Below are 23,301 nucleotides of genomic sequence, written 5' to 3' on the forward strand. Positions count from 1 at the left end.
TAAAGCAGCTGACCGGCGCGGCGCTAAATGTTTACGTCACACCTGACGCTGTTTACAAGCACCTCTTTCATTCCGAAACGCTGTGTAAAAGGGGCTACTGATGCGCCAGCAGGCCGGCGTTGCTTGGTTCTGTGTAAATAACACAGAAGCAAGCAAAGCCGGCATATTGGAGTGATGTTGTTCCGTTAATATGCCGCAAACTGTGTAAAAGGGGCTATAGACTCAATTTAATCTGCAGTCCCTGGGCAACTTGATGATAAGAGGTAAAAGAAACATAATTTTGCTGAATGTATACTGATGTGTTTTTCCCCGCATTAGACTCTATCACACGAGCCTAAGGTACTCCAGGAGGGCTTGTGCCAACTGGACAGTATCCTGACGTCTCTGGAGCCACTTCATCGACCAATTGAGGTGCCTGGTGGGTCTGTGCTTCTCAGAGAACTGGCTAACGCGGGCCATGTCACTGATGCCACGTTGTCAGCCCGTGCCACACCACTGCTACATGCTCTAACCGCAGCGCATGCGTACATCCTTATGTTTGTCCACACTTGCAGAGTCGGACAGGTAAATATGGATGCATTTACTTAACAAACAAAATTGACACCCCACCCTCCTTTTTAATAGCCTAAAATCACTTGATTTCACAAAGTGGATCTGTTTATCTTATTATTACAACTCTGAATGTTTTTCTCTTCTGTAAACAGAGTGAAATCCGAGCTATCTCAGTCAACCAGTGGGGCTCCCAGCTAGGTTTGAGTGTTCTCAACAAACTCAGTCAGCTCTACTGCTCTCTGGTATGGGAGAGCACCGTGCTGCTGTCCCTTTGCACGCCTAACAGGTGAATCTCTTATCCTTCACCCCCTTTGTTTTAACTTGGGTGATCATCTGTGTACCTTACACACCTCTCCCCTTGTGCCCAACAGTTTGCCTCCAGGATGTGAGTTTGGTCAGGCTGACATGCAGAAACTGGTGCCCAAAGAGGAGAAGCCATCTGGCAGCACTGCCGCAACAGCAGCCTCTGGCTCCAGGAAAACTGGTAATCTAACCATTTAACTTGTTCACTGAAAATCCCAGCATCCCTTGTACACCCTCTAACAACTTCATCGCCTCTGCCTTCATCCAGCAGACACAGAGGCTGTGTCTGTAGATGCATCGGCTGGTGGACTATTGGAAGGCATGGGTCTAGACGGGGACACCTTGGCTCCCATGGAGACGGACGAACCCACTGCAACGGATCCGAAGGCCAAGTCCAAACTAACCCCAGCTATGGCCACCCGCATAAAACAGATTAAACCACTGCTTTCTGGTGAGGGCACTTCTACACACAATTGGGCTTTTATGCCTGTTGCCATTGCAAACAATCCCTCCAATACGTCCTCACAGGTTTATTGTCTCATTAACCTTATTGTGTCTTTCCAGCTTCTTCTCGGCTAGGCAGGGCTCTGGCTGAGCTCTTTGGTCTGCTGGTGAAGCTGTGTGTGGGCTCCCCAGTGCGCCAACGCCGCTCCCACCATGCCACAAGCACGGGCACTACCCCCACACCAGCTGCCCGGGCCACTGCCTCTGCCCTCACTAAGCTCCTCACCAAGGGTCTGAGTTGGCAGCCCCCACCTTACACTCCCACACCTCGCTTTAGGTGAGAGCAGCAGACTTCTTGTACCAAGATGTAACATGCTCAATTTATGCATTGCACACAGGTAATATGGATTTTTTATTTTTTATCTTGCAGGCTGACTTTCTTCATCTGCTCAGTGGGCTTTACGTCTCCAATGCTGTTTGATGAGAGGAAGTACCCATACCATCTCATGCTGCAAAAGTTCTTCTGCTCTGGGGGCCATGATGCCTTATTTGAGTAAGTCCTGCCCTTTGCACTGACATCAAGAACAGTGTTCAAAGTTATTGCAAATATCCATAATATTCAGTTTATATTAGGGCTGTCAAGCAATTAAAAAAATTAATCTAATTAATAACAGGCTCTGTGATTAATTAATCTAAATTAATCGCATACTTTTATGACACTTTTATACCTGTTTATAAACAGCTGTATAGCCTGCTAGTCTCTCTCTCACTCTCTCTCTCTCTCTCACTATCTCTCTCCGTCTCTCGTAACTTCTGTCTCCACAACAGACAGCGCTGCACTGCCACAGATGCTTATGCCGATTCATTCACCATCGTCGTACTCATAGGCAAAAATATTGAGACACACGCACACACACACACACACACACACACACACACACACACACACACACACACACACACACGTTTACGCGGACGACGAGACAGCTAGCAAACAAAATTGAGACACGGGGAGAAAGATTGAGAGATACTGTTTTGAACCTAGCCTACATTGTTGCACCCACTAAATCAATAATGCACAGACACTGGCTGCGGAGAATAAAGTAAGATGTCTTCCTACCTTCATGCTTATTAAACCGTCTATAGACCCCTCGGCCCCCTGCTTCTCTCTTTACTTTTCTCCCTTTCACCCGCGCGGGCTGTGTCTGCTTCAGGTGCAGCTCGGTGCAGCTACGCACCACTTTTGCACCTGGTCAAAGGGCATTATAGAAGTGCGATTAATCTGCGTTAATTTTTTTAATCGCGTTAATTTTTCTGTGATTAATTAATCGAAATTAACGCGTTAATTTGACAGCCCTAGTTTATATGTTATAAAACAGTACTTTTATTGGTTGTTTTGCTTTTGTGCAGGACATTTAACTGGGCCCTGTCAATGGGTGGGAAGGTTCCTGTGTCTGAGGGCCTGGAGCATACTGATCTACCAGATGGGACAGGGGAGTTCTTGGATGCTTGGTTAATGCTGGTGGAGAAAATGGTGAATCCAAGCACTGTGCTGGACTCACCTCACTCCCTGCCAGCTAAAATGCCTGGGGTCACCCCGACCATGCCCCAGTTCAGCGCTCTTCGCTTCCTCATAGTCACCCAGAAGGTCAGTATTCGCTACCTATCGAATTCAAGTCCTGTTGCCTGGGAAACCATTGCCAAGGAAATAAGAAAAGATGGGATACCATAAGATTCCTGCCTGCTCGCTGTTCACAAATAGTTGTTCTGTTGTTGCATATCTGCAATTGAATTCCATGTCATAGGAAAATAAAAGAACAGCCAGCAAACTTGAATGACCTCTCAAGCTATTAAAATACCACAAGTAATGAATATCAATAATACAACAATAACTTAATTTTGACTCCATGTTGAAATGTATCATGCTTTGTCTCTCATACACATACTCTTGCATCAGCCTTAAGGTTTATAAGAAAATTCTTACCTAGAGTTGTAGGAACTTAAAGAACATGGATTTACCAATTATGTATGATGGCGTTTTATTATTGTAACACAGTCTATCCTTGATCTAGGCTGCATTCAGCTGCATCCGCAGTCTGTGGAATAGGAAGCCGCTGAAGGTGTATGGAGGAAGGATGGCTGAATCCATGCTGGCCATCCTCTGCCACATCCTGAGAGGAGAGCCTGTTATCCAGGAGCGTCTGTCTAAGGAAAGAGAGGGAACAGTCCGCCCAGATGACGAGGCAGCCTCCACTGGGTCTTTGGCTCCCAGTGTTGCCCCTGGAGCACCCACAACAAGTGGAGAAGCACCGGCATCCACTGGAACCACATCTACGACCACCACCACCACCGCAGCAGCCACCACCACCACCACCACCACAACGACAACAACAACAGGAGGGCCAGCAGCAGGATCGGCTGACGACTCAACCAATTCCACCCCTCGCCGTGACCCCCAGGTTAACCAGTCACAGCTGACACAGGTATGGTGAAAAACTGCCTGGCACCTTTCTTAGTCAAATAAAAAAAAAATTCACTTTATTATTTATGTTTTGTTCACTTTTTGTCATCATGCTGGACTTTCATATTTTGGGATAATCTTCCAGGACCAAATAGGGACAAATTGTGTCTTACCTTTTTTATTTTTTATTTTAATTGGGTGGCATTGTTTGTAATTTGTCAGATGTTTGTGCTTTCCTGCTGTGGTATGTTCCTGTAGTCTTGTCACTACATAATTGTAGATCTAGGTGGCCATTTAAGCAATAAAGTAAAATGCAGTTAACAGCAGCATCCTCAGCAGGTATATGCCCCAGAGGGGAGATGGAGAGAGTAAAGGATAGAGAAGGGTTAGAGAGACGGGACCGATTTAGCAAGAAAAATATAGAAATTCAGAGAAGACAGGACATACTTTATTTTTTTAATTTTTTTTAATATATTATTATGAGGATAGCATTGTGATGGAAAAAGGTTAGATTGGGTCTTTTGGAGAGATTAAAGTGTAACTGCACCCTTTTACTTGTTTTTTGAGATATAAGCTGAATTAAATCACTATGTTGTTAAGGAACACATATATGCTGGTGTTAATATTGAAAAAAATTGCAATATGTTAAATATCGGAAATTCAAGAAATGTTTTGTATTGTAAATCATTTTAGAACTTTACTAAGATTTGAAAAAAACTTTTTCCTTCGGATTCGAAAAATGACGTACATGGGACTTTTTTGACCCCATGTACGTCATCACGTCGCCGCAAAGCCAGGCACGCTCTTCACAGGTCCATGACTGGTCCATAAGCGTTTACTGTTATACTGTCCCTCCAAGGATGTTATTTCGGGGGTTAACACCCTTCACTTCTACCGACAGTGTGTCTGCAATATCTCGCTTGCGCGAACACACACACACACAGACACACACAGACCCGGACTCGTTCATTGTTTCACTTTATTGACACACGCTACCGCTCGCTCTCCTCGCTCACACACACACACACACACACACACACACACACTGCCGCTCGTTCACTTGCGCTACTCGGTCTCCTAACACTACGATAGAAACACCCGCCAACAATTTAGAATAAGAAAAGTCCTCCACCTCAGACGACCTATCTGTGTTAGCCTATATGAGCTCACTGTGTAGCGACAGTGCCGTTAGACTTTGTGTCACTCGATATTTCAATGAAGTCATGTCATTCAGATCTTCCTGAGTGATAGCTAGCAGCTAGCTAGCCCCCTCCTTCACAGACACCGCGCCCACCCCTTCCCGAAAGTCGGCCGGCTGATGTCGGAATGTTTAAAAACAATGGTTCTCAAACGGAATTCAGAATCCATGGTCTGAAAGCATTTTTCAAAATTGTGCAGTAGCTCAAACAGGAGGTGCAGTTACCCTTTAAAGGGGTTGTGTGTACTCATTATTCAAAAAAAGAAGGGAAGGATATGAAGGACATCATAATAAATGCATTGCCTTGGCAACAGCAGTCGTCACTAACTACCTGTCCAAAAAGTTTTTTTTTTTTTGGAACACACGGTGAGGAGATTTAATTATTTTTGATTAGAATTGCTGACTCTACCATTAATGAAATATTTCAGTCATTATTATTTGAGCCTCTTAACCCCCCCTTCCTTTTATTTGTTTATCTGTTTACAGCACCAACTCTGCTTTCTCTTGTAATCATATATTTTATTTTTTCTGTTGTGTTTTAGCTGATTGATATGGGTTTCTCAAGAGAGCATGCCATGGAGTCCCTACTGAACACCAGCACCATGGAGCAGGCTACGGAGTATCTACTTACGCACCCTCCACCACTTATGGGTGGAGCAGCAAGAGTAAGTATTCATAGACAGTCATTTTGCATACTTTGAGTTATCCGACATTCATAAGTCAAGCAGCTGACATTGTTGCCTCTGTTCCACCTAGGACCTGTCTATGTCTGAAGAGGACCAGATGATGAGGGCCATTGCCATGTCCCTGGGGCAAGAGGTCAGCATGGAGCAGCGCTCCGACTCTCCTGAGGTGTGCCACCCTCACTGCTAAAGTTACATGGAAAAAAGTTTCACTCTAAACTATCTGTTTCTAATTGAAACTCCCTGAATGAACAACTTACAATTTTGCTATGCAGCTGTTGACATAGTTTTTTATTTGTGCTTCAGGAAGCAGCACGTCGGCGTGAGGAAGAGGACCGGAGAGCCAGGGAGCGGGCAGAGGAGGAAGAGGCCCGTTGCTTGGAGCGCTTCATGGAAGCTGAGCCGCTAGACCCCAAAGAGCTGCATACCTTCACTGACTCCATGCTGCCTGGCTGCTTCCATCTCCTGGACGAACTGCCGGACACTGTCTACAGACTCTGTGATCTGCTGATGACTGCCATAAAGAGGAGTGGCCCAGAGTACAGTCAGCTTATCCTCGGCCAGGTTGTTCACCAGGTCAGTGAATGTATGCATGTTAACATATGCATTCTTTAGACAGAGGCTAATCTACAGTACATTCTTAATGGGGGTCTGCAAAGTCCTTTAGAACTGTGAGCTTTTTAATACATCTTGACAATGAAAAAACAATATTCTTGTGCCAACCTGATTGTGTTCATGTTGTGTGTAGGTGTGGGAGGCAGCAGACGTGCTGATTAAGGCGGCTGAACCCCTGACTACTAGTGACACAAAGACAGTGTCTGAGTGGACCAGACAGATGGCCACACTGCCCCAGGCCTCCAAGCTGGCAACACGCATTCTGCTGCTCACGTTGCTCTTTGAGGTAACAGAAACACAGACATGGATGACCACCTTTTTATCATTATTCTTCTACACATCCCAAATAATTCTTTGTTTTTCTGTTTTTTAGGAACTGAAGCTTTTGGGTGCCAGAGTCATTGAGAACAGTGGAATTCTTGATCTGCTGATTAAGCTGCTTGAGGTTGTGCAACCCTGTCTCCAGGCTGCTAAAGAACATAAAGACATCCAGACACCAAAGTGAGTTTTGCAAAGCCCTAAATTATTTTCTTCTTCACTTGAAAATCTCTACTCGGCAACAAAAGCCCTATCATTTTTGACTTGTGAATTTAAACTAATTATATAAACTGACTTTGTTTTTCTGCAGATGGATCACACCAGTGCTGTTGATCATTGACTTCTATGAGAAGATGGCAGTCTCTTCAAAACGCAGGGAACAAATGAACAAGGTAAACATCAAGTTATTTAAGAGTTATTTACTTAAATAGGTTTCCTAAATTACAAGCACACATATGGACAGACATGCAGAAAACATCCATTGGTGGAATGAGTAGGAATTGGAACAGAGTAATTAAAAAACCTTCACACTTGCTTTGTTTATCCATGATATTGTCGACTACAATGAGCTGTATTTAGACGAAATGCGTATTATACCTAAATTGCTGTTCTTGTCAACTTTATAATACTTTACTGTGTTTTACATTGTAAGGCATTTGTGTCAATTTGTGCACACCTTTTCTACAAGTTCTCTCTCGTGTGCTTTTAGTATCTCCAGCCCAATGGGAATAACTGGCGATGGTTTGATGACCGCTCAGGCCGTTGGTGCAGTTACAGTGCATCCAACAACAGTACCATTGACTCGGCGTGGAGGGCTGGGGACAGCAGTGTGCGCTTCACAGCTGGCCGCCGGAGATACACTGTTCAGTTTAACACCATGGTGCAGGTATACACAGAAACAATTTCAATTACCATACAATTCTCAAAAAAAAACTATTATTGGACCCTTTAATGTTTATACTTGGTTGTTTTAATAGAGCCTGCATCTTGTTTTAGTGGAGTCTGCTGGGTTCCTTTGATTTAAAACCGCTCTATTTGGCAGGTAAACGAGGAGACTGGTAACAGGAGGCCAGTGATGTTGACCGTCCAGAGAGTACCTCGCCTGCCAAAGCCTACCAAGGCTGGTAGCATTACTGACTCAGAGAGAGAAGAGGGAGATAGGAGCAAAGTGGAGGAAACTCATACAGATCTGGACTCTGTGGCAGCAGTGGAGATGAGTGCTCCTAAGGATGATTCCAGCCAGCTGAAGGAGACCCCCTCTGGCCCCTCATCTTCCCTGGATTCTGACAGCACCCAAAGGGCGGATATTGTAGTGCAAGGCCTGACTGAGGACATGACCACAGTTCTTATCCGTGCCTGTGTCAGTATGATTAGTGTACCTGTGGATCCAGACACCCTCCACGCCACATTGCGTCTTTGTTTGCGACTTACACGCAATCACCAATACGCTATGATGTTTGCTGAGCTTAAGAGCACCCGGATGATTCTGGGGCTTACGCAGAGCTCTGGCTTCAATGGCTTCACCCCGCTAGTTACTCTGCTGTTCAGACACATCATAGAAGACCCGGCCACACTGAGGCACACCATGGAGAAGGTGAGTCTGTACTAATACTGTTAAAGTGGAGCTCATATAGTATATGAAGACACTGTCAGTTATACCTTGTTTCCACCGAGCAGAGAGGCTGGGTTCGGTGCGACCCAGTCCGCTTATATTGGCGTTTCCATTGCCAGTTCGGTAGAGTCCCAAAATAAGCGAGCTTAGCCGCTCCTATTATCAGTGCTCCTCCGTTGGGGTACCACGCCGTCTGAAAGGGTGGAGCTACACACTGCTGCCCGTTGATTGGTCGAAAGAATTATTTCCCCCTTAAGCCACAGTGTGTAGTCACCTCAGTCTTACGTTTAGTGAAAATGTCGGCACACAGCTCTCTATTTTATCTCTCTGTCGTTTATTGTGTGGTGTTTTTCCTCTTCATTAAATTCATTAAACCATGTTCCGCTGCAACGATGTCACCGTAGTTACGTAGCTGCCGCGGCAAGCCCTGTTCGCTCACTGTGCCAGTCGGCTTGCACCAAGCCGTCCAGGCTTTCTCGGTGTGCATTTACCGGCGTAAATACGCTCACAATGGGGGGGGGGGATATAAGACCGGCTGGTTTGACTAATCAAAAACGAGAGACAGCTGGCTTGGCCGCAGTCGTTCCACGGCCCGATACTTTGACCCATGTTCTGGCGCCGGCTATCGCCATCCCACCTAAACCCCGCCTACCTAAAGGATATAGGGTCTGTGGTGGAGACACTCGCCAGATCTAGCGCAAGCGAGCTGTACCGCTCTGAGCCGCACTGTCCCAGACCGCTCTGCTCAGTGGAAACGAGGCATTAGTTGTTGCATTACCAATGTTATTTTGTTAAATATGGCTACTTTCTGAATACTTCTTCTAAGATTGACACCATAAACGTAACGTTCAACAATCTGCTGCCATAGGTGGTGAGGTCAGCAGTGACCAGTGGAGCAGGTAGTACTACCTCAGGAGTGGTGTCAGGCAGCCTTGGTTCCAGAGAAATCAATTATATCCTTCGCGTCCTGGGACCTGCTGCTTGCCGTAACCCTGAATGCTTTGCTGAAACGGCCAACAATTGTGTCCGCATTGCTCTGCCTGCACCCCGCGGAGCTGGCACAGGTAAGTTTCCAAGCTTTCCAGTTCCTGTAAATTGGTTTGACAGATTTATTTAGCGATTGAACATTGTTTACAATTTTAAACCCCATCAAGCTCTCACACAAGTCTATTTTTCCCTCCAGCCTCTGATGACGAGTTTGAGAACCTTCGAATTAAGGGACCCAATGCTGTGCAGCTGGTGAAGACCACTCCTCTGAAACTGTCCCCCTTGCCCACTATCCCTGACACTATCAAGGAGGTCATCTATGACATGCTCAATGCTCTGGCTGCCTACCATGCTCCTGAAGAACGTGAGACATGTTGAAAATAATATTTATCTATTGGATAGGTGTATATTTCAATTTAGTTTACTTAGTCATTTGAGAATTTCAGTTAAGTGTGTTTTTGTGTGTTTGGCACAGCTGAGCGTCCAGAAGAGCGTGCAGCAGCAGCAGCAGCAGCAGCGGTGCCTGGTGGTCCAGACCTGTGCCAGATATTGCAGGATGTTGGTGATGATGTTTACCAGCAGTACAGACTCACCCGTCAGGGCAGCGATTTTGACTCCCAGTCTGCATTCCCTATCACTGTGAGTCTCTGACAAGTTGTCCTCTATTAAAATATGAAAAGTGTAATATCCCCAGTTAAAAGAAGAGCTTTGTGTCTTCCTCTCAGACTCAAGTGTTTGCTGCTGATGGCGCTGTGGCTGAGGCTTCCCAGTCTGGCACACCACAAGGAGACGGTGAGACTTAAACCCAAAATACCTGTGCAAAGTAACTGCACAGATGTCTGTCTTTTCTTATCACATCATTTGCTTAGCTGTCATTCTATTTGTTTTATTTATTGCAAAGCACTTAACTGCATGGTAAAAGTATGTATGCCAACAGTGTAGTGGAATCAGTCAAGTCATGCTGTAGTTAAAAAAAAAAAAATCCCAATTCAACTATTTTGACACACCAATAATTTAATAAACGATTTTGATGAAAATCCCCTCTTCCAAGAATACAGATCACTGCTTTGGTTCGCTTATGATTATATGCTATATTTTCAGTGCAAAATAGAACAAATTATAAAATTTATTTGGATTTGAGTTTTATTCATGTAAGGTAGTTATCCATATGTGTGTGTTTACATTTTATGATTTGTGTATCCCATCATTTAGTCATCCTAACATCCTCAGCTTCCACGCCTGAAGAGATGCGAGAGGAAAAGAAAGAACAGGAGGGAGAGAAAAGTACCAGCTCAGAGGAAAGCAAAGCAGCTAAGGTGAAGGCAAGCAAGCCTTTAATGCCTACGTCCACCATCCTGCGACTGCTTGCTGAACTGGTCCGCTCGTACGTGGGCATCGCCACACTCATCGCGTCCTACTGCTACACTGCAGGACAGTCTGAGCTCATTAAGGAGGTAGGTAGTTAGACAACATCTTGGCAGCCTTTTATCATTATGCCTTTTACATAGTTTTTTTAAACCTGTTTTGAACTCCCTTTCGCCTAACAGGATTGCAGTGTTCTTGCCTTCGTGCTCGACCATTTACTGCCCCACACACAGAATTTGGAGGACAAGGACACCCCAGCCTTGGCACGTCTTTTCCTAGCCAGTCTGGCAGCTGCCGGCACCGGCACTGATGCCCAGGTGGCTCTGGTCAATGAAGTGAAGGCTGCACTTAGTCGAGCTCTAGCAATGGCTGAAGGAACCGAAAAACATGCCCGGTAAGAAGCACAGATAATTAGTTAACCAGCCTGATATTGATACTGTAACCCATGATGGAGTAATCCATATGGATCTGTACACAACATTATTCCCATTAACACTTTTTGTCCTTCACATCTATTTCACAGGCTTCAGGCAGTGATGTGCATCATCAGCACCATCATGGAATCATGTCCTTCCACATCCAGTTTCTACAGCACAGCCGCAGCCAAGACACAACACAATGGCATGAATTATATCATAAGGCTCTTCCTTAAGAAAGGACTAGTCAACGACTTAGCCCGGGTGCCTCATAGCTTGGATTTGTCCAGGTAAATGATAACACCTTAATTTAATTTTGCACTTAAGATGGTAGTAGACCAGGGGCCTGCACCACAAAGTGCGATCTACGGATTAGACAGCATACTACAAAGTATTGAATGGAATCAGTGTTAAATGACTCCCCATTCTTTCTTTACATCATTTGGTTTAGTCCCAACATGGCCAACACAGTGAACGCTGCCCTGAAGCCTCTGGAGACTCTGTCCCGCATTGTCAACCAGCCCAGCAGTCTGTTTGGGGGCAAAGGAGGCTCCAGCAAGAACAAGGCTGAACATGACACCGTGGGCACCACCAGGGACAGCAACAGCAACACTCAGGACCAAGGTATGTACATGACTCAGATGAGATAGTTCAAATCCCTCCAGTGATTCCAAATATGTCTGTGGTTAATTATTGGTTTCTATTCCAGGAGAGTCTGGTGAGGCCGAGCCAGTGGAGGGCAACCACAGGGTGCAGGGAACAGACAGCGACCTCATGGATGGAGAGACGGAAGGAGACACGGTGGTCATTGCTGGTCAACCAGAGACTCTAAACACACAGGCCATGCAGGTGATTGAGCTTTCACTACAAAGCCCCCTATTTAAAATCTATTGTTTTATGACCAGCATATAAAAGTTGGTATTTCCAATGGTAGAGAACAGAGCTCTGTAATGCCAATGTCTCCAGGCTAAATGTCTAAAGTTGTTTTAGACATTTTAATCCAAATACCTTTGCCAGGTCTATACTGCTCAGTCACGCATGCACTCACACATCGTAAGCAGTGTTTGGAATAACGCCGTTATTTTTCCAGTAACGGGCTAATTTAACTAATTACTTTTTCCGGCGTTACAACGCTGTTATTGTTACTGAACGTTAAATGCGGTGCGTTACTATGAATTGATTGAATAAACTGCGTAATCCGAACGCACCCCCATACACAAACTGTTAGTGAGGAGACCGGGTGGGTTAACAACGAGATATGCGATTATGATTGGCTAAGGCAGAGTCATGTTTCATGGTAGCCAATCGAAGCCAGGCCATGCGCACCATACACACACCAAACATATTCGAAGAAGCAGCAGAGATGGCGAGTCCGGAGCAATCCAATGAAAAGTTGGCATCTTCAAGGTAGAGATAATATAAATGTTTACTTTTGTTGAGAACAAAACACTTGAAGTGCAGGATGAACCTCTTGCTGTCTGTTGATGTGCAATACATATTGAATGTTACGTACAAGTACCTGTCTGTTTTACTCATTTCAACTGACTTGTGAAAACTGCTCAGAAAAATCCAAATTCTTTGACATATAGCAACTTTTTTTTTTTTTTTTTTACAATAACGCAAATAGTTACTTTCCCTGGTAACTAGTTACTTTTATTATAAAGTAATTCAGTTACTTACTCAATTACTTTTTGGAAAAAGTAGTGAGTAATAGGGATGGGCATAATTAATCGATTGCTCGATCATTGCTCGTTAAGAATATTGTCAATCACGTGAAATTGTTATCGATCATATAGCCATTGTGTTGCGCAGTGTGAGTCCGGCAGCACAGCAATGAATTTCACTATGTGGCAGCACCAAAGACTGTATGGGCAGCAATTAAACATCCGACCAGCAGGGGGAGATACTTAACTAGTAGTAGGAGACAACAGAACAGGCTCAGGCAGGCAGCAGCCTGCAAGCTGCCGTAAACAGGAAGAAGTCAAGGGGAAGTTTGGCATCTGACAGGTCCATGGGACAGCTTTAGAACCGAAAATAACTAAGTGCATTAAGCATTGTGAAACCTTGTATAAGTAAAACACTTAAACAAACTGAATTATGTACCACTTGTACATTGAAGCCTACATCCGACCCTGTTTAACGTGTGACGTTAGCGCCGCTAGCATTAGCTGCTAACTTTAGCGTCTATGCTTTCCTACTTCGCCTTAATCAGGGAACTAATTTGCACATATTGTTTATTAGATGAAGTAACGTTAGGTCGTTTAACACTCAGAGAAACGTGCCGTGCCCTTATGCAGTCTTTGCCAGCATCTTAGGAGGCGCATATGTGTTTCAAGGTATCGTAGCATTGGCTCATAGCCTCGGGCTATCACCAGCGCCGCATTTTATTATTACCAGTTGCCTTGTCTTAATAGATTGTTGTTTGCCTAGAAGTTCTTGGAATAAAGATGTAATTGAGTAAAAACCTCTTGTATACAGTCTATGGTAAAACGCTGTATTTTGGATGTTCTGTTGGCATTTTTTTAATATGTAAAAAGATAACGATTGCTCGTTAATTTTCCCGATGATCGATCAATGAAATTTCTTAAAATGCCCATCCCTAGTGAGTAACTATAATTACTTTTTTAAAGTAACGTTCCCAACACTGATCGTAAGCTACCGCGCAGGGCGCTGGCCTGTCCTTAAAGAGGACCTATGATGCTTTTTGACTTTTATGACCTATAAACGTTGTTATGATGATTCATAGTCATGCTTAACCATACTAAATTATCAAATAATGACTTACATGCATTTCGACGTATTCCCTGCTGACCGTCTGGGGTGTCTGTGCAGAGCACTAAACACTATTCTAGCCAGTCGAGAAGTCACGTGTTCAGAGCGGTTCAGAGCGGTCTAACCCTTCCGTAACTTTGTGACGTCGCATGTAACTTCGTGACGTCACCACGCGGATGTTTCCATGTATGGTAATGCTGTCACTTCCCTGTTCGCGTCTGCCTCGCGCCCATATAGGTCCATGCTCGCGCTTCCCGCCACTGAAAGTGTTCCGGAAGGAAAGTAACCAATCACAACGGAGTGGGGTTTGCAGGAGGGGGGGAGGGGAGCGGAGATCCCCGAAGCACAGGCGGAGTGAGCGGAGATTACCGAAGCACACACACTCAAGTGTTGACAGGACGTGCTGGATCGCCAAAATAAGAGAAAGAGCTTCCCGAAAATCTACATAGTTTTTTGTGATGTGATTCGTGTCAGGTTGCTCTATAGCAGTGTAAAACAAGAAATTAAGACCAGAAAAGTAGTATAATAGGATCTCTTTAAGTAAAGTTACACTTTATTGTCCCCTTTGGATACTTGTCGTGGACGGGAACACAGCTTCCTTTTACAACAGAAATCAATAAGCGTTAAATAAAAAAAACACAATCCACACATATTGCACATTACATGAAGAGAACACCATAATGGTATTTCACAGCCCATACAGCCTTAAAAGTCAGTCATTGTAATGGACATGTGGACAGAAGGATGGGATAGAGCCGCCAAACCCTGTGATCAGGGGACACATCGCTCTACCTTCTGATCCACAGACACACACATTAGCTAACCTTATAGCTGACATTGCATTTGTGTTTATCTCCCTATGTTTTTAGGTCGAGAACGAGCTGGTGGATCTGATTGATGAGCTGCTGGAGAGAGATGCTGGCACTGTCAACAGCACAATTATAGGTAAGCCATTGGATTAATTTGGGATTGTTGTGTGGTTAGCTGCTAAAACTAAATTAGATAGCTGAATCTTTACAATTGCGGTCAATCCTTTTTACCTACACACTCAACAACAGCACACAAAAAAATAGACTTAAATAATGCCGATGTTTAAAGTTGTTGATTGGCTTCTACTGCTACATCTTGCAGGGGGGCAAGATGTAGCAGTAGAAGATCTCACATTCCTTTCCTTGAAATGTCCTATATTATATTCATGAATAAAAAGAAAAGAAAAAGATCCTCCAAACATCAGACTTGTTAAATTTCTGGCAATCCCGTGCATCCGCTGAAGATGTTTAGTTGCACTTAACAGATTTTGGTTGCTCCGTGGAATGACAGCTCCCTATAATATTCATATTTCTATACTTTTTATGATATTTGGTGATTCCAGCATGCCGTAACATTTTGGTTTTTCAAACCCAGGGCTGTTGCATAACTAGTATACTTTACTGTCACACAGTGGGACGCGGTGAAGATGAATCGCAAGAGGATGTGTTGATGGATGAGGCTCCTTCCAATATTAGCCAGACATCCACTCTTCAGGCAAACCGGGAAGGTAAGGCTTTAGCAGATCACAGTTGTTTTAGCTACCGTATTTTCCGCACTATAAACCGCACTGGACTATAAGCCGCAGGTGTTATAATGTTTAATTACCATATGTAAGAGTTTGTGCACAGCGGGGATTGTCGGGAAAGAGATGGCTGCTTGAGGAAGCTCCTATTTATTAACATTTCAACAAACAAGTTGCATATTTGCATAACGTAAGTAAGTGTTTACCATTTAGTGCAATAGTAGCTACTAGGGATGGGCACGAGTGTTTTCGCTACTCTTGTGATCGCTTGCATTCCTCGAGGATCAATCGATTCCTCGTTAAACTTTTTTCTATTTTTAGAACGCAACGCATCTGTCTGCAGAACAACGGTTGACCGCAATAAAGCGCTCAATGCTTATGTCAAACAGTCACAGTTGCCATATGACATTAAGGATTTTTTTCCACAAGTTTAAAACACATTTTCCTCACTGAAAGTAATTAAATAGACAGGCCACATTTTAAACCGATCGAGTAGGTCTGCGATGGCGAGAAAAAAAGAGAAAAAAAGCATGGGCTGTAGTTGTAACAAAAAAAAATAGCCTAAGTCACCATTTAAAATAAGAAGGGCAGCAGATAATATAAAATGATTGTTCTACAATTTAAATACATATAAATAACTCACCAAAGCAGATAATTGCAGGCCTATATCCAACCGCGTAATGCTCACTCTGTGTCCGTGAATAATTACCGCGACTAATTCCTCATTAACGGAACGTTACATCGGTCGGTTTTTGAATCTTATCCCCTATTGAAGGCTTCTTAACTGTTGTTGGCTCGGAGCGAATGTGCCTGAAGTAAGCCTTGCTTCTTCTTTTCTTTCCAAGCGGAGAGCACCTTGCATGCTCACCTGGAGTCTACTCATTACTAACTGAGAGTAACAGGTGTCATCTCCCATTTTTATAAACGTAACTTTATCATCTGCTTTGAAATAATTGGACAGTTATATTCCTAAAAATGTTCTGGAGAAGAAAGGAGAGACCGTGTTCAGCTCCGCGGTGCTGTGGAGAACTCAGGCTGCGCTGCGGTGGCACGGAGGTGGCAGTTATTTGCAGTTGATGTTTGACACAACGCTCAGTTCATTGCACTTGCAGCAAAATATTTAATTTCGTTAAACTTTATTTTATCCGTTTTGTGCCGTTTTGTACACGTATATAACATTTTAAAATAAAGGCTACAGACACTAAAAAAAGAATAAAAAAAAAAACGATTTTCCTCATCCACCAATCGAGTTCATTTGAAACGAGGAGTACTCGATTACTAACGCCCATCCCTAGTAGCTACAGAACATATACTGTGCTGTGTAATAACAGGGTTGAAAAATGGGGGGAAAGTCGCGGCTTATAGTCCGAAAATTACGGTAGTCTTATTGACATTTTCATTCATCAGTGTTTTAAGGTCTTCTTCTAAGAGCCTGTGGTTTAATCTCTTCTGTCAGATTCCATGAACATCCTGGAACCAGAGGATGAGGAGCACACGCAGGAGGAAGATTCTAGTGGCAGCAATGATGACGAAGACAGTCAGGATGAAGAGGAAGAGGAGGAAGAAGAGGAGGAGGAGGATCAGGTATGGATGAATGCAGATAGGTTCAGTACGTCTAGATTGTTGCCTATGCTGAAGACTCATGGTCCACACTTTTCCACTAGGATGATGAAGAAGGAGATGAGGATGATGATGATGACGGTTCAGAGATGGAGTTGGATGAAGACTTCCCCGATATCAATGCCGCGCCACACATCCGCTTCGAAAGGTTTGACAGGGATGATGACCTCATCATAGAATTTGACAACATGTTCTCCAACAATGGTAAGCCAGATCATTTATTACTAATATATATATACAGTGCCTTGCAAAAGTATTCATACCCCTTGAAATGTTCAACATTTAGTCACGTTATAACCACACACGTACATTTATTTTATTGGGATTCTATGTGATAGACCAACACAAAGTGGCGCATAATTGTGAAGTGGAATGAAAATTAAACGTGGTTTTAATTTTTTTTTATAAATAAAAAACTGAAAAGTGTGGCGTGCAGAAGTATTCAGCCCCCCTGAGTCAGTATGTTGTGAACCACCTATCGCTGCAATAACAGCTGCAAGTCTATTGGGGTATGTCTCTACCAGCTTTGCCCATCTACAGACTGACATTTTTGCCCATTCTTCTTTAAAAAATAGCTTGAGCTTCAGATTTAGCATCAGATTGGATGGAGAGCGTCTGTCAACAGCAATTTTCAAGTCTTTCCAGAGATTCTCAATTGTATTGAGGTCTGGACTTTGACTGGACCATTCTAACACATGACTATGCTTTGATATAAACCATTCCATAGTAGATCTGGCTGTATTTTTAGGCTAGTTGTCCCTCTGGAAGGTGAACCTCTGCCCCAGTCTCAAGTCTTTTGCAGACTCTAACAGGTTTTCTGTCCTGTATTTGGCTCCATCCATCTTCCCATCAACTCTGAGCAGCTTCCCTGTACCTGCTGAAGAAAAGCATCCCCATAGCATGATGCTGCCACCACCATGTTTCACGGTGAGGATGGTGTGTGTATAGGGTTTTAGTTTCCGCAACACATTGAATTTTGCATTCAGGCCAAAAACCTCAAGTTTGGTCTCATCTGAATATGCTGTGTCCCCGCATAGCTTATGGCAAGGGTTGGAGGAAGGTGCTCTGGTCAGATGAGACCAAAAAGGACATTTTTGGCCTTAACGCAAAGAGCAATGTGTGGCGGAAAACTAACTCTGCACATCACCATATACAGTCCCCTCCATAAGTATCGGAACAGTGAGGCCAATTCCTTTATTTTTGCTGTAGACTGGAAACATTTGGGTTTGACACCAAAAGATGAATATGAGACAATAGCTCAACATTTCAGCTTTCATTTCCAGGTATTCACATCTGGATCTGATACACAACTGAGAAGATATATTTTTTTGAAAAGGAACACAACATTTTTAGGCAAGCAAAAGTATTGGAACAGATAGACTTTAAATAAATTAAAGTGAATAAACCGTAATATTTTGTCGTAAATACTTTGCTTGCAATAACTGCATCAAGCCTGTGACCCATTGACATCACAAAATGTTTGCATTCTTCTTTTGTGATGCTTTTCCAGGCTTTCACCGCAGCCTCATTCAGTTGCTGTTTGTTTTGAGGGGTTACTCAATTTGGTCTCCTCTTTAGCAGGTAAAATGCATGCTCTATAGCGTTTAAGTCTGGAGATTGGCTTGGCCAGTCTAAAACCTTCCACTTTGTGCCCCTGATGAACTCCTTTGTTGTTTTTGCAGTTTTTTTTTATCATTATCTTGCTGCATGATGGAGCATATTCCAATCAGTTTGGTTGCATCTTTCTTTAAATTGGCAGACCGAATGTTTCTGTAGACTTCTAAGTTCATTTTGCTGTTGCCATCATGCGTTACTGTGTTGTTGTCAAGATGAACCTTTACCAAAGTGATGGAAAGGCTAAAGTTTGGAGAAAGAAAGGATCTACTCATGATCCCAAACATACAAGCTCATCTGTGAAACACAGTGGAGGCAATGTCATGGCTTGGGCTTGCATGGCTTCTTCTGGGACGGGCTCAATATTCTTCATTGATGATGTAACACATGATGGCAACAGCAAAATGAACTCAGAAGTTTACAGAAACATTTTGTCTGACAATTTAAGGAAAGATGCAACCAAACTGATTGGAAGATGCTCCATCATGCAGCAAGATAATGATCCAAAAAAACTGCAAAAACAACAAAGGAGTTCATCAGGGGCAAGAAATGGAAGGTTTTAGACTGGCCAAGTCAATCTCCAGACTTAAACGCTATAGAGCATGCATTTTACCTGCTAAAGAGGAGACCGAAGGGAGTAACCCCCCAAAACAAACAGCAACTGAATGAGGCTGCGGTGAAAGCCTGGAAAAGCACCACAAAAGAAGAATGCAAACGTTTTGTGATGTCAATGGGTCACAGGCTTGATGCGATTATTGCAAGCAAAGGATTTGTGACAAAATAGTACGTTTTATTCACTTTAATTTATTTAAAGTCTATCTGTTCCAATACTTCTGCTCGCCTAAAAATGTGGTGTTCCTTTACAAATAATGATATCTTCTCAGTTGTGTATCGGATCCAGATGTGAATACCTGTAAATGAAAGCTGAAATGTTGAGCTATTGTCTCATATTCATCTTTTGGTGTCAAACCCAAATGTTTCCAGTCTACAGCAAAAATAAGGGAATTGGCCTCACTGTTCCGATACTTATGGAGGGGACTGTACACACCATCTCTACCGTGAAACAAGGTGGTGGGAGCATCATGCTGTTGGGGTCCTGTTCTTCAGCAGGGACAGGGAAGCTGCTCAGAGTTGATGGGAAGATGGATGGAGCCAAATACAGGGCAGAAAAACCTGTTAGTCTGCAAAAGACTTGAGACTGGGGTGGAGGTTCACCTTCCAGAAGGTTAAATACCCTAAACATACAGCCAGATATACTATGGAATGGTTCAAATCAAAGCATAGTCATGTGTTAGAATGGCCCAGTCAAAGTCCAGACCTCAATACAATTGAGAATATCTGGAAAGACTTGAAAATTGCTGTTGACAGACGCTCTCCATCCAATCTGATGCTGAATCTGAAGCTTGAGCTATTTTGCAAAGAAGAATGGGCAAAAATATCAGTCTCTAGATGGGCAAAGCTGGTAGAGACATACCCCAATAGACTTGCAGCTGTTATTGCAGCGATAGGTGGTTCTACAACGTATTGACTCAGGGGGCTGAATACTTATGCACGCCACGCTTTTCAGTTTTTTATTTCTAAAAAAAATTAAAACCATATTTCATTTTCATTCCACTTCACAATGATGCACCACCTTGTGTTGGTCTATCACATGAAATCCCAATAAAATAAATGTACGTGTGTGGTTGTGACGTGACAAAATGTGGAAAATTCCAAGGGGTATGAATACTTTTGCAAGGCACTTTTTATATATATATATATGTGTGTGTATGTATGTATGTGTATATATATATATATATATGTGTGTGTATGTATGTATGTGTATATATATATATATATATGTGTATGTGTATATATATATATATATATATATACACTCATGTCAAATGTATAGAAATGTTTCAAACTTTAATCCTTGCAAAATGTTCAGCCTATAATTCCAAATTTGGTTCCAGCTTCACATGGCAAACAGAGAGTAGTGCCTTCCTGACTAGCTCTTATCAGTTACAAACCAAAATAATGCAGAACATGAATTTTATATTTTTTCAAGCTCTGTATTTGTAAAATTACTTGGGGTAAGAGCTGTCCCCCTAATGTCTGCCCACTGTTTTCTGTTGTTTTTCCATCAGCTGACATCCCTCCCTCCCCAGGCAACATCCCCAGCTCCCACCCACTGATGGTGCGCCATGCGGACCACGGGTCCCTCACCCTTGGTGTGGCAGGCTCCAGCAGCCGCCTGGCACAGGGCATGGGCCGCAGCCAGAGAACACTGCGCCAGCTGACTGCCAACAGTGGACACACCATCCATGTCCATTATCCCGGCAACCGCCAACCCAACCCTCCCCTCATTTTGCAAAGGTTAAAGCATGTTTTTTGCTGGATGTCTTAAATTACACGGCTGGTGTGCATCATTTGTTACATAATTCTTCTTTGTTTGAGTGATAATGCTAAATAAAATGTGTCTTATTCCTCATATCCCTTTTTCTTTTAGACTGTTGGGCCCCAGTGCTGCAGCAGACATCTTACAGCTGTCCAGCTCTCTGCCTCTGCAATCTCGTGGTCGTGCTCGCCTTTTGGTAGGAAATGAGGATGTGCACATCATTGCTCGTTCTGATGACGAATTGTTGGATGACTTTTTCCATGAGCAGAGCAGTACTGGAGGACAAGCAGGTGAGAATTATTATGGGTTGGCATTATTGTAAATTTCTATTGGTTTTGTATTGGCCTACCTAATATGTTTGTTCTTTCTGTTCCTTTAGGCACCCTCTCTAGTATCCCCACTGCCTTAACTAGATGGACAGATGAGTGTAAAGTGCTGGATGCTGAGAGTATGCACGACTGTGTAGCAGGTAAATTGGTCTTCGACTGGAGTTTAAACATACAATTTGTTATTGTCCACCACTAGGGGGCTCACGATGAAAATAATAACAAAAGACGGAGTTTGATGACGTCATAATGTTGGCCGGGATCATGAGAGATTGTGGTTCATTCATTGCAAACGAAACAGTCAATTTGCCTTCACACTGTGACTGTATGTTTTAGAGTAAAAGATTAAGGTAATTCAGTCTGTCATCTATGGATGACCTTTTTAGTGACTTACAAGAATTGGCTTAGGGTCCAGCAATTTTTTCTTTTGAAATTTCCAAGCATGAATACTCTACTGTGCTACTAACCCTGATTGAAGAGAAAGTAGTACACATTTATCATCAATGTGCCAGGATAAATGTCTTGGGCTGTATTAATACGACTTGGTGACTAATTACTCCACCTTTTTTAAGTTACCGCCGTAACCAAGGATTCATTCTTAACATCTGTATCTGCTTTTAGTGGTGAAGGTGCCTATCCTGCAGCATCTGGAGAGTCTGCGAGATGAGGAACTTGAAGAGCGTAGGGAGAAGAGGAGGAGGCAGCTGGCTGAGGAAGAGGAGACTAAGCAGAATGATAGGAGGGCCTCTGGTGCAGAACAGGCCAGGGAACAGAGCCTGCAGGTTGGTTTTCGGTTTTGCAGGAAGAGTAATTTTCCAACATAGAGGTGCATGAATCTTTTGTTTTTTGTATTCCCCTTGCCAATTTCAACTGTTATTGTCTGTCCATAGGGTTCCGGAGTGGGCATAGTTAATGGTGCAGAAAACACTGCAGGTACTGACATTTTTATTTTTTTTGCTCCCATCTTAATGTAAAAATTCTTAACTCATTGGACACACCTCAGTGATGGGCATCCGGAGGCAAGCAGCCATAAGAGCGTGCTGTGGGTTGAGGTAGTAGTTTGTATAGTTTTAGGATCACACCAGATCTGGGAGATAACTATACAGTCTACTGTCTTTCTTATGGCAACGCTATAGCACCTCAACGTCTTCATCTGTTGCAAAGGAGATTTACTTTTTAACTCACAAGTTTCTCAGATAATTATCAATGTGACAATATCTGATTTATTTTGCTGTCTGACCTCATTTCATGTATTAACATTATATCTCTGGAGTATAATTCTGCCTCATGTGTATAATGTGTTCATTGCATTCCTGCAGCTGGCTGTGCTGTGGTGAGGTAGTAAGTTGTGTTGTTGTTGGGGATCAGAATTGTGCACCCCGTTCAGGAGATAACTATACAACTTACTGCCTTCCTCAGTGTGGGCCCATGGCATCGATGGAGAAAATTATCAATAAATAATTAGCTTATCGCTATTATCAGTTTAGTTTTTAGTTATGTTAACCTGTGCTTTCTATGAACTATTTTAACAAAATTGTTAGGATTTAACTGTTTTAAACGTTATGATCTTTGTTTAGTCACTTAAAATTGATTTCAATCAAGAATGTATAAAAGCTATATCCCTGATGTTCACATAAGTTGTTTTCCCTGGATGTTGCAGAGGGTGAGCAGGCTCAGGGTGGCACGGTGTCATGTCTGGACCCACCCAGGGAGGGCTTCCTCACTGCTCCCCCGTCTGGTGAGGTCACTCCCACCACACCTGCTCCTCATGAACAGGCCCTCGTCTCCCTGGAGACCGCGATAAGTCAGCAGGTCCACCAGCCAATAGCTGACCTGCTGCTGGCGGAGTCACACGCCAGCTCACTAGCTGCTCTGGCCGGGGCAGGCCTACCGCCCTTGTCGGCAGCTGACAGGCCAAACAGTGAAGCCGAGGCATCGCAGATGGAAATGTCCCCGGCACCCACAAGTGTCGGAGGAGGTGGTGGAGGAGGAGCTTTGGAGGAAGGCAGGGAAGGTAGACTAACTGTGAAAACTATCTAATACATACTGGTCTACAGTGAGGACACACATCTTTAATGTCAAT

The 23,301-nt window shown here is 43.4% G+C and overlaps 1 protein-coding gene across 1 annotated transcript in view; it reads left to right on the forward strand.

Moving 5' to 3' along the window:
* The window catches only part of huwe1 (HECT, UBA and WWE domain containing E3 ubiquitin protein ligase 1), a 47,163-nt gene that overhangs the window by 11,472 nt on the left and 12,390 nt on the right, over window positions 1-23,301 (forward strand). The window contains exons 24-58 of the mRNA XM_080031731.1: window positions 319-564; window positions 705-838; window positions 924-1,036; window positions 1,124-1,306; window positions 1,420-1,636; window positions 1,730-1,852; window positions 2,710-2,947; window positions 3,372-3,782; window positions 5,501-5,623; window positions 5,715-5,810; window positions 5,948-6,217; window positions 6,390-6,542; window positions 6,630-6,757; window positions 6,885-6,966; window positions 7,284-7,460; window positions 7,617-8,168; window positions 9,055-9,250; window positions 9,370-9,537; window positions 9,649-9,812; window positions 9,899-9,965; window positions 10,386-10,627; window positions 10,721-10,932; window positions 11,062-11,244; window positions 11,406-11,578; window positions 11,664-11,803; window positions 14,596-14,671; window positions 15,168-15,263; window positions 16,735-16,862; window positions 16,943-17,102; window positions 20,642-20,870; window positions 21,004-21,182; window positions 21,272-21,361; window positions 21,840-22,000; window positions 22,109-22,151; window positions 22,879-23,232. Of these exons, the coding sequence (XP_079887857.1) occupies window positions 319-564; window positions 705-838; window positions 924-1,036; window positions 1,124-1,306; window positions 1,420-1,636; window positions 1,730-1,852; window positions 2,710-2,947; window positions 3,372-3,782; window positions 5,501-5,623; window positions 5,715-5,810; window positions 5,948-6,217; window positions 6,390-6,542; window positions 6,630-6,757; window positions 6,885-6,966; window positions 7,284-7,460; window positions 7,617-8,168; window positions 9,055-9,250; window positions 9,370-9,537; window positions 9,649-9,812; window positions 9,899-9,965; window positions 10,386-10,627; window positions 10,721-10,932; window positions 11,062-11,244; window positions 11,406-11,578; window positions 11,664-11,803; window positions 14,596-14,671; window positions 15,168-15,263; window positions 16,735-16,862; window positions 16,943-17,102; window positions 20,642-20,870; window positions 21,004-21,182; window positions 21,272-21,361; window positions 21,840-22,000; window positions 22,109-22,151; window positions 22,879-23,232 (6,307 nt within the window). The remainder of the gene's footprint in view (window positions 1-318; window positions 565-704; window positions 839-923; window positions 1,037-1,123; window positions 1,307-1,419; window positions 1,637-1,729; window positions 1,853-2,709; window positions 2,948-3,371; window positions 3,783-5,500; window positions 5,624-5,714; window positions 5,811-5,947; window positions 6,218-6,389; window positions 6,543-6,629; window positions 6,758-6,884; window positions 6,967-7,283; window positions 7,461-7,616; window positions 8,169-9,054; window positions 9,251-9,369; window positions 9,538-9,648; window positions 9,813-9,898; window positions 9,966-10,385; window positions 10,628-10,720; window positions 10,933-11,061; window positions 11,245-11,405; window positions 11,579-11,663; window positions 11,804-14,595; window positions 14,672-15,167; window positions 15,264-16,734; window positions 16,863-16,942; window positions 17,103-20,641; window positions 20,871-21,003; window positions 21,183-21,271; window positions 21,362-21,839; window positions 22,001-22,108; window positions 22,152-22,878; window positions 23,233-23,301) is intronic.

The sequence above is a fragment of the Ammodytes marinus genome (assembly GCF_949987685.1).
Source record: "Ammodytes marinus genome assembly, chromosome: 7".
NCBI classification, from domain to species: Eukaryota; Metazoa; Chordata; class Actinopteri; order Uranoscopiformes; family Ammodytidae; genus Ammodytes; species Ammodytes marinus.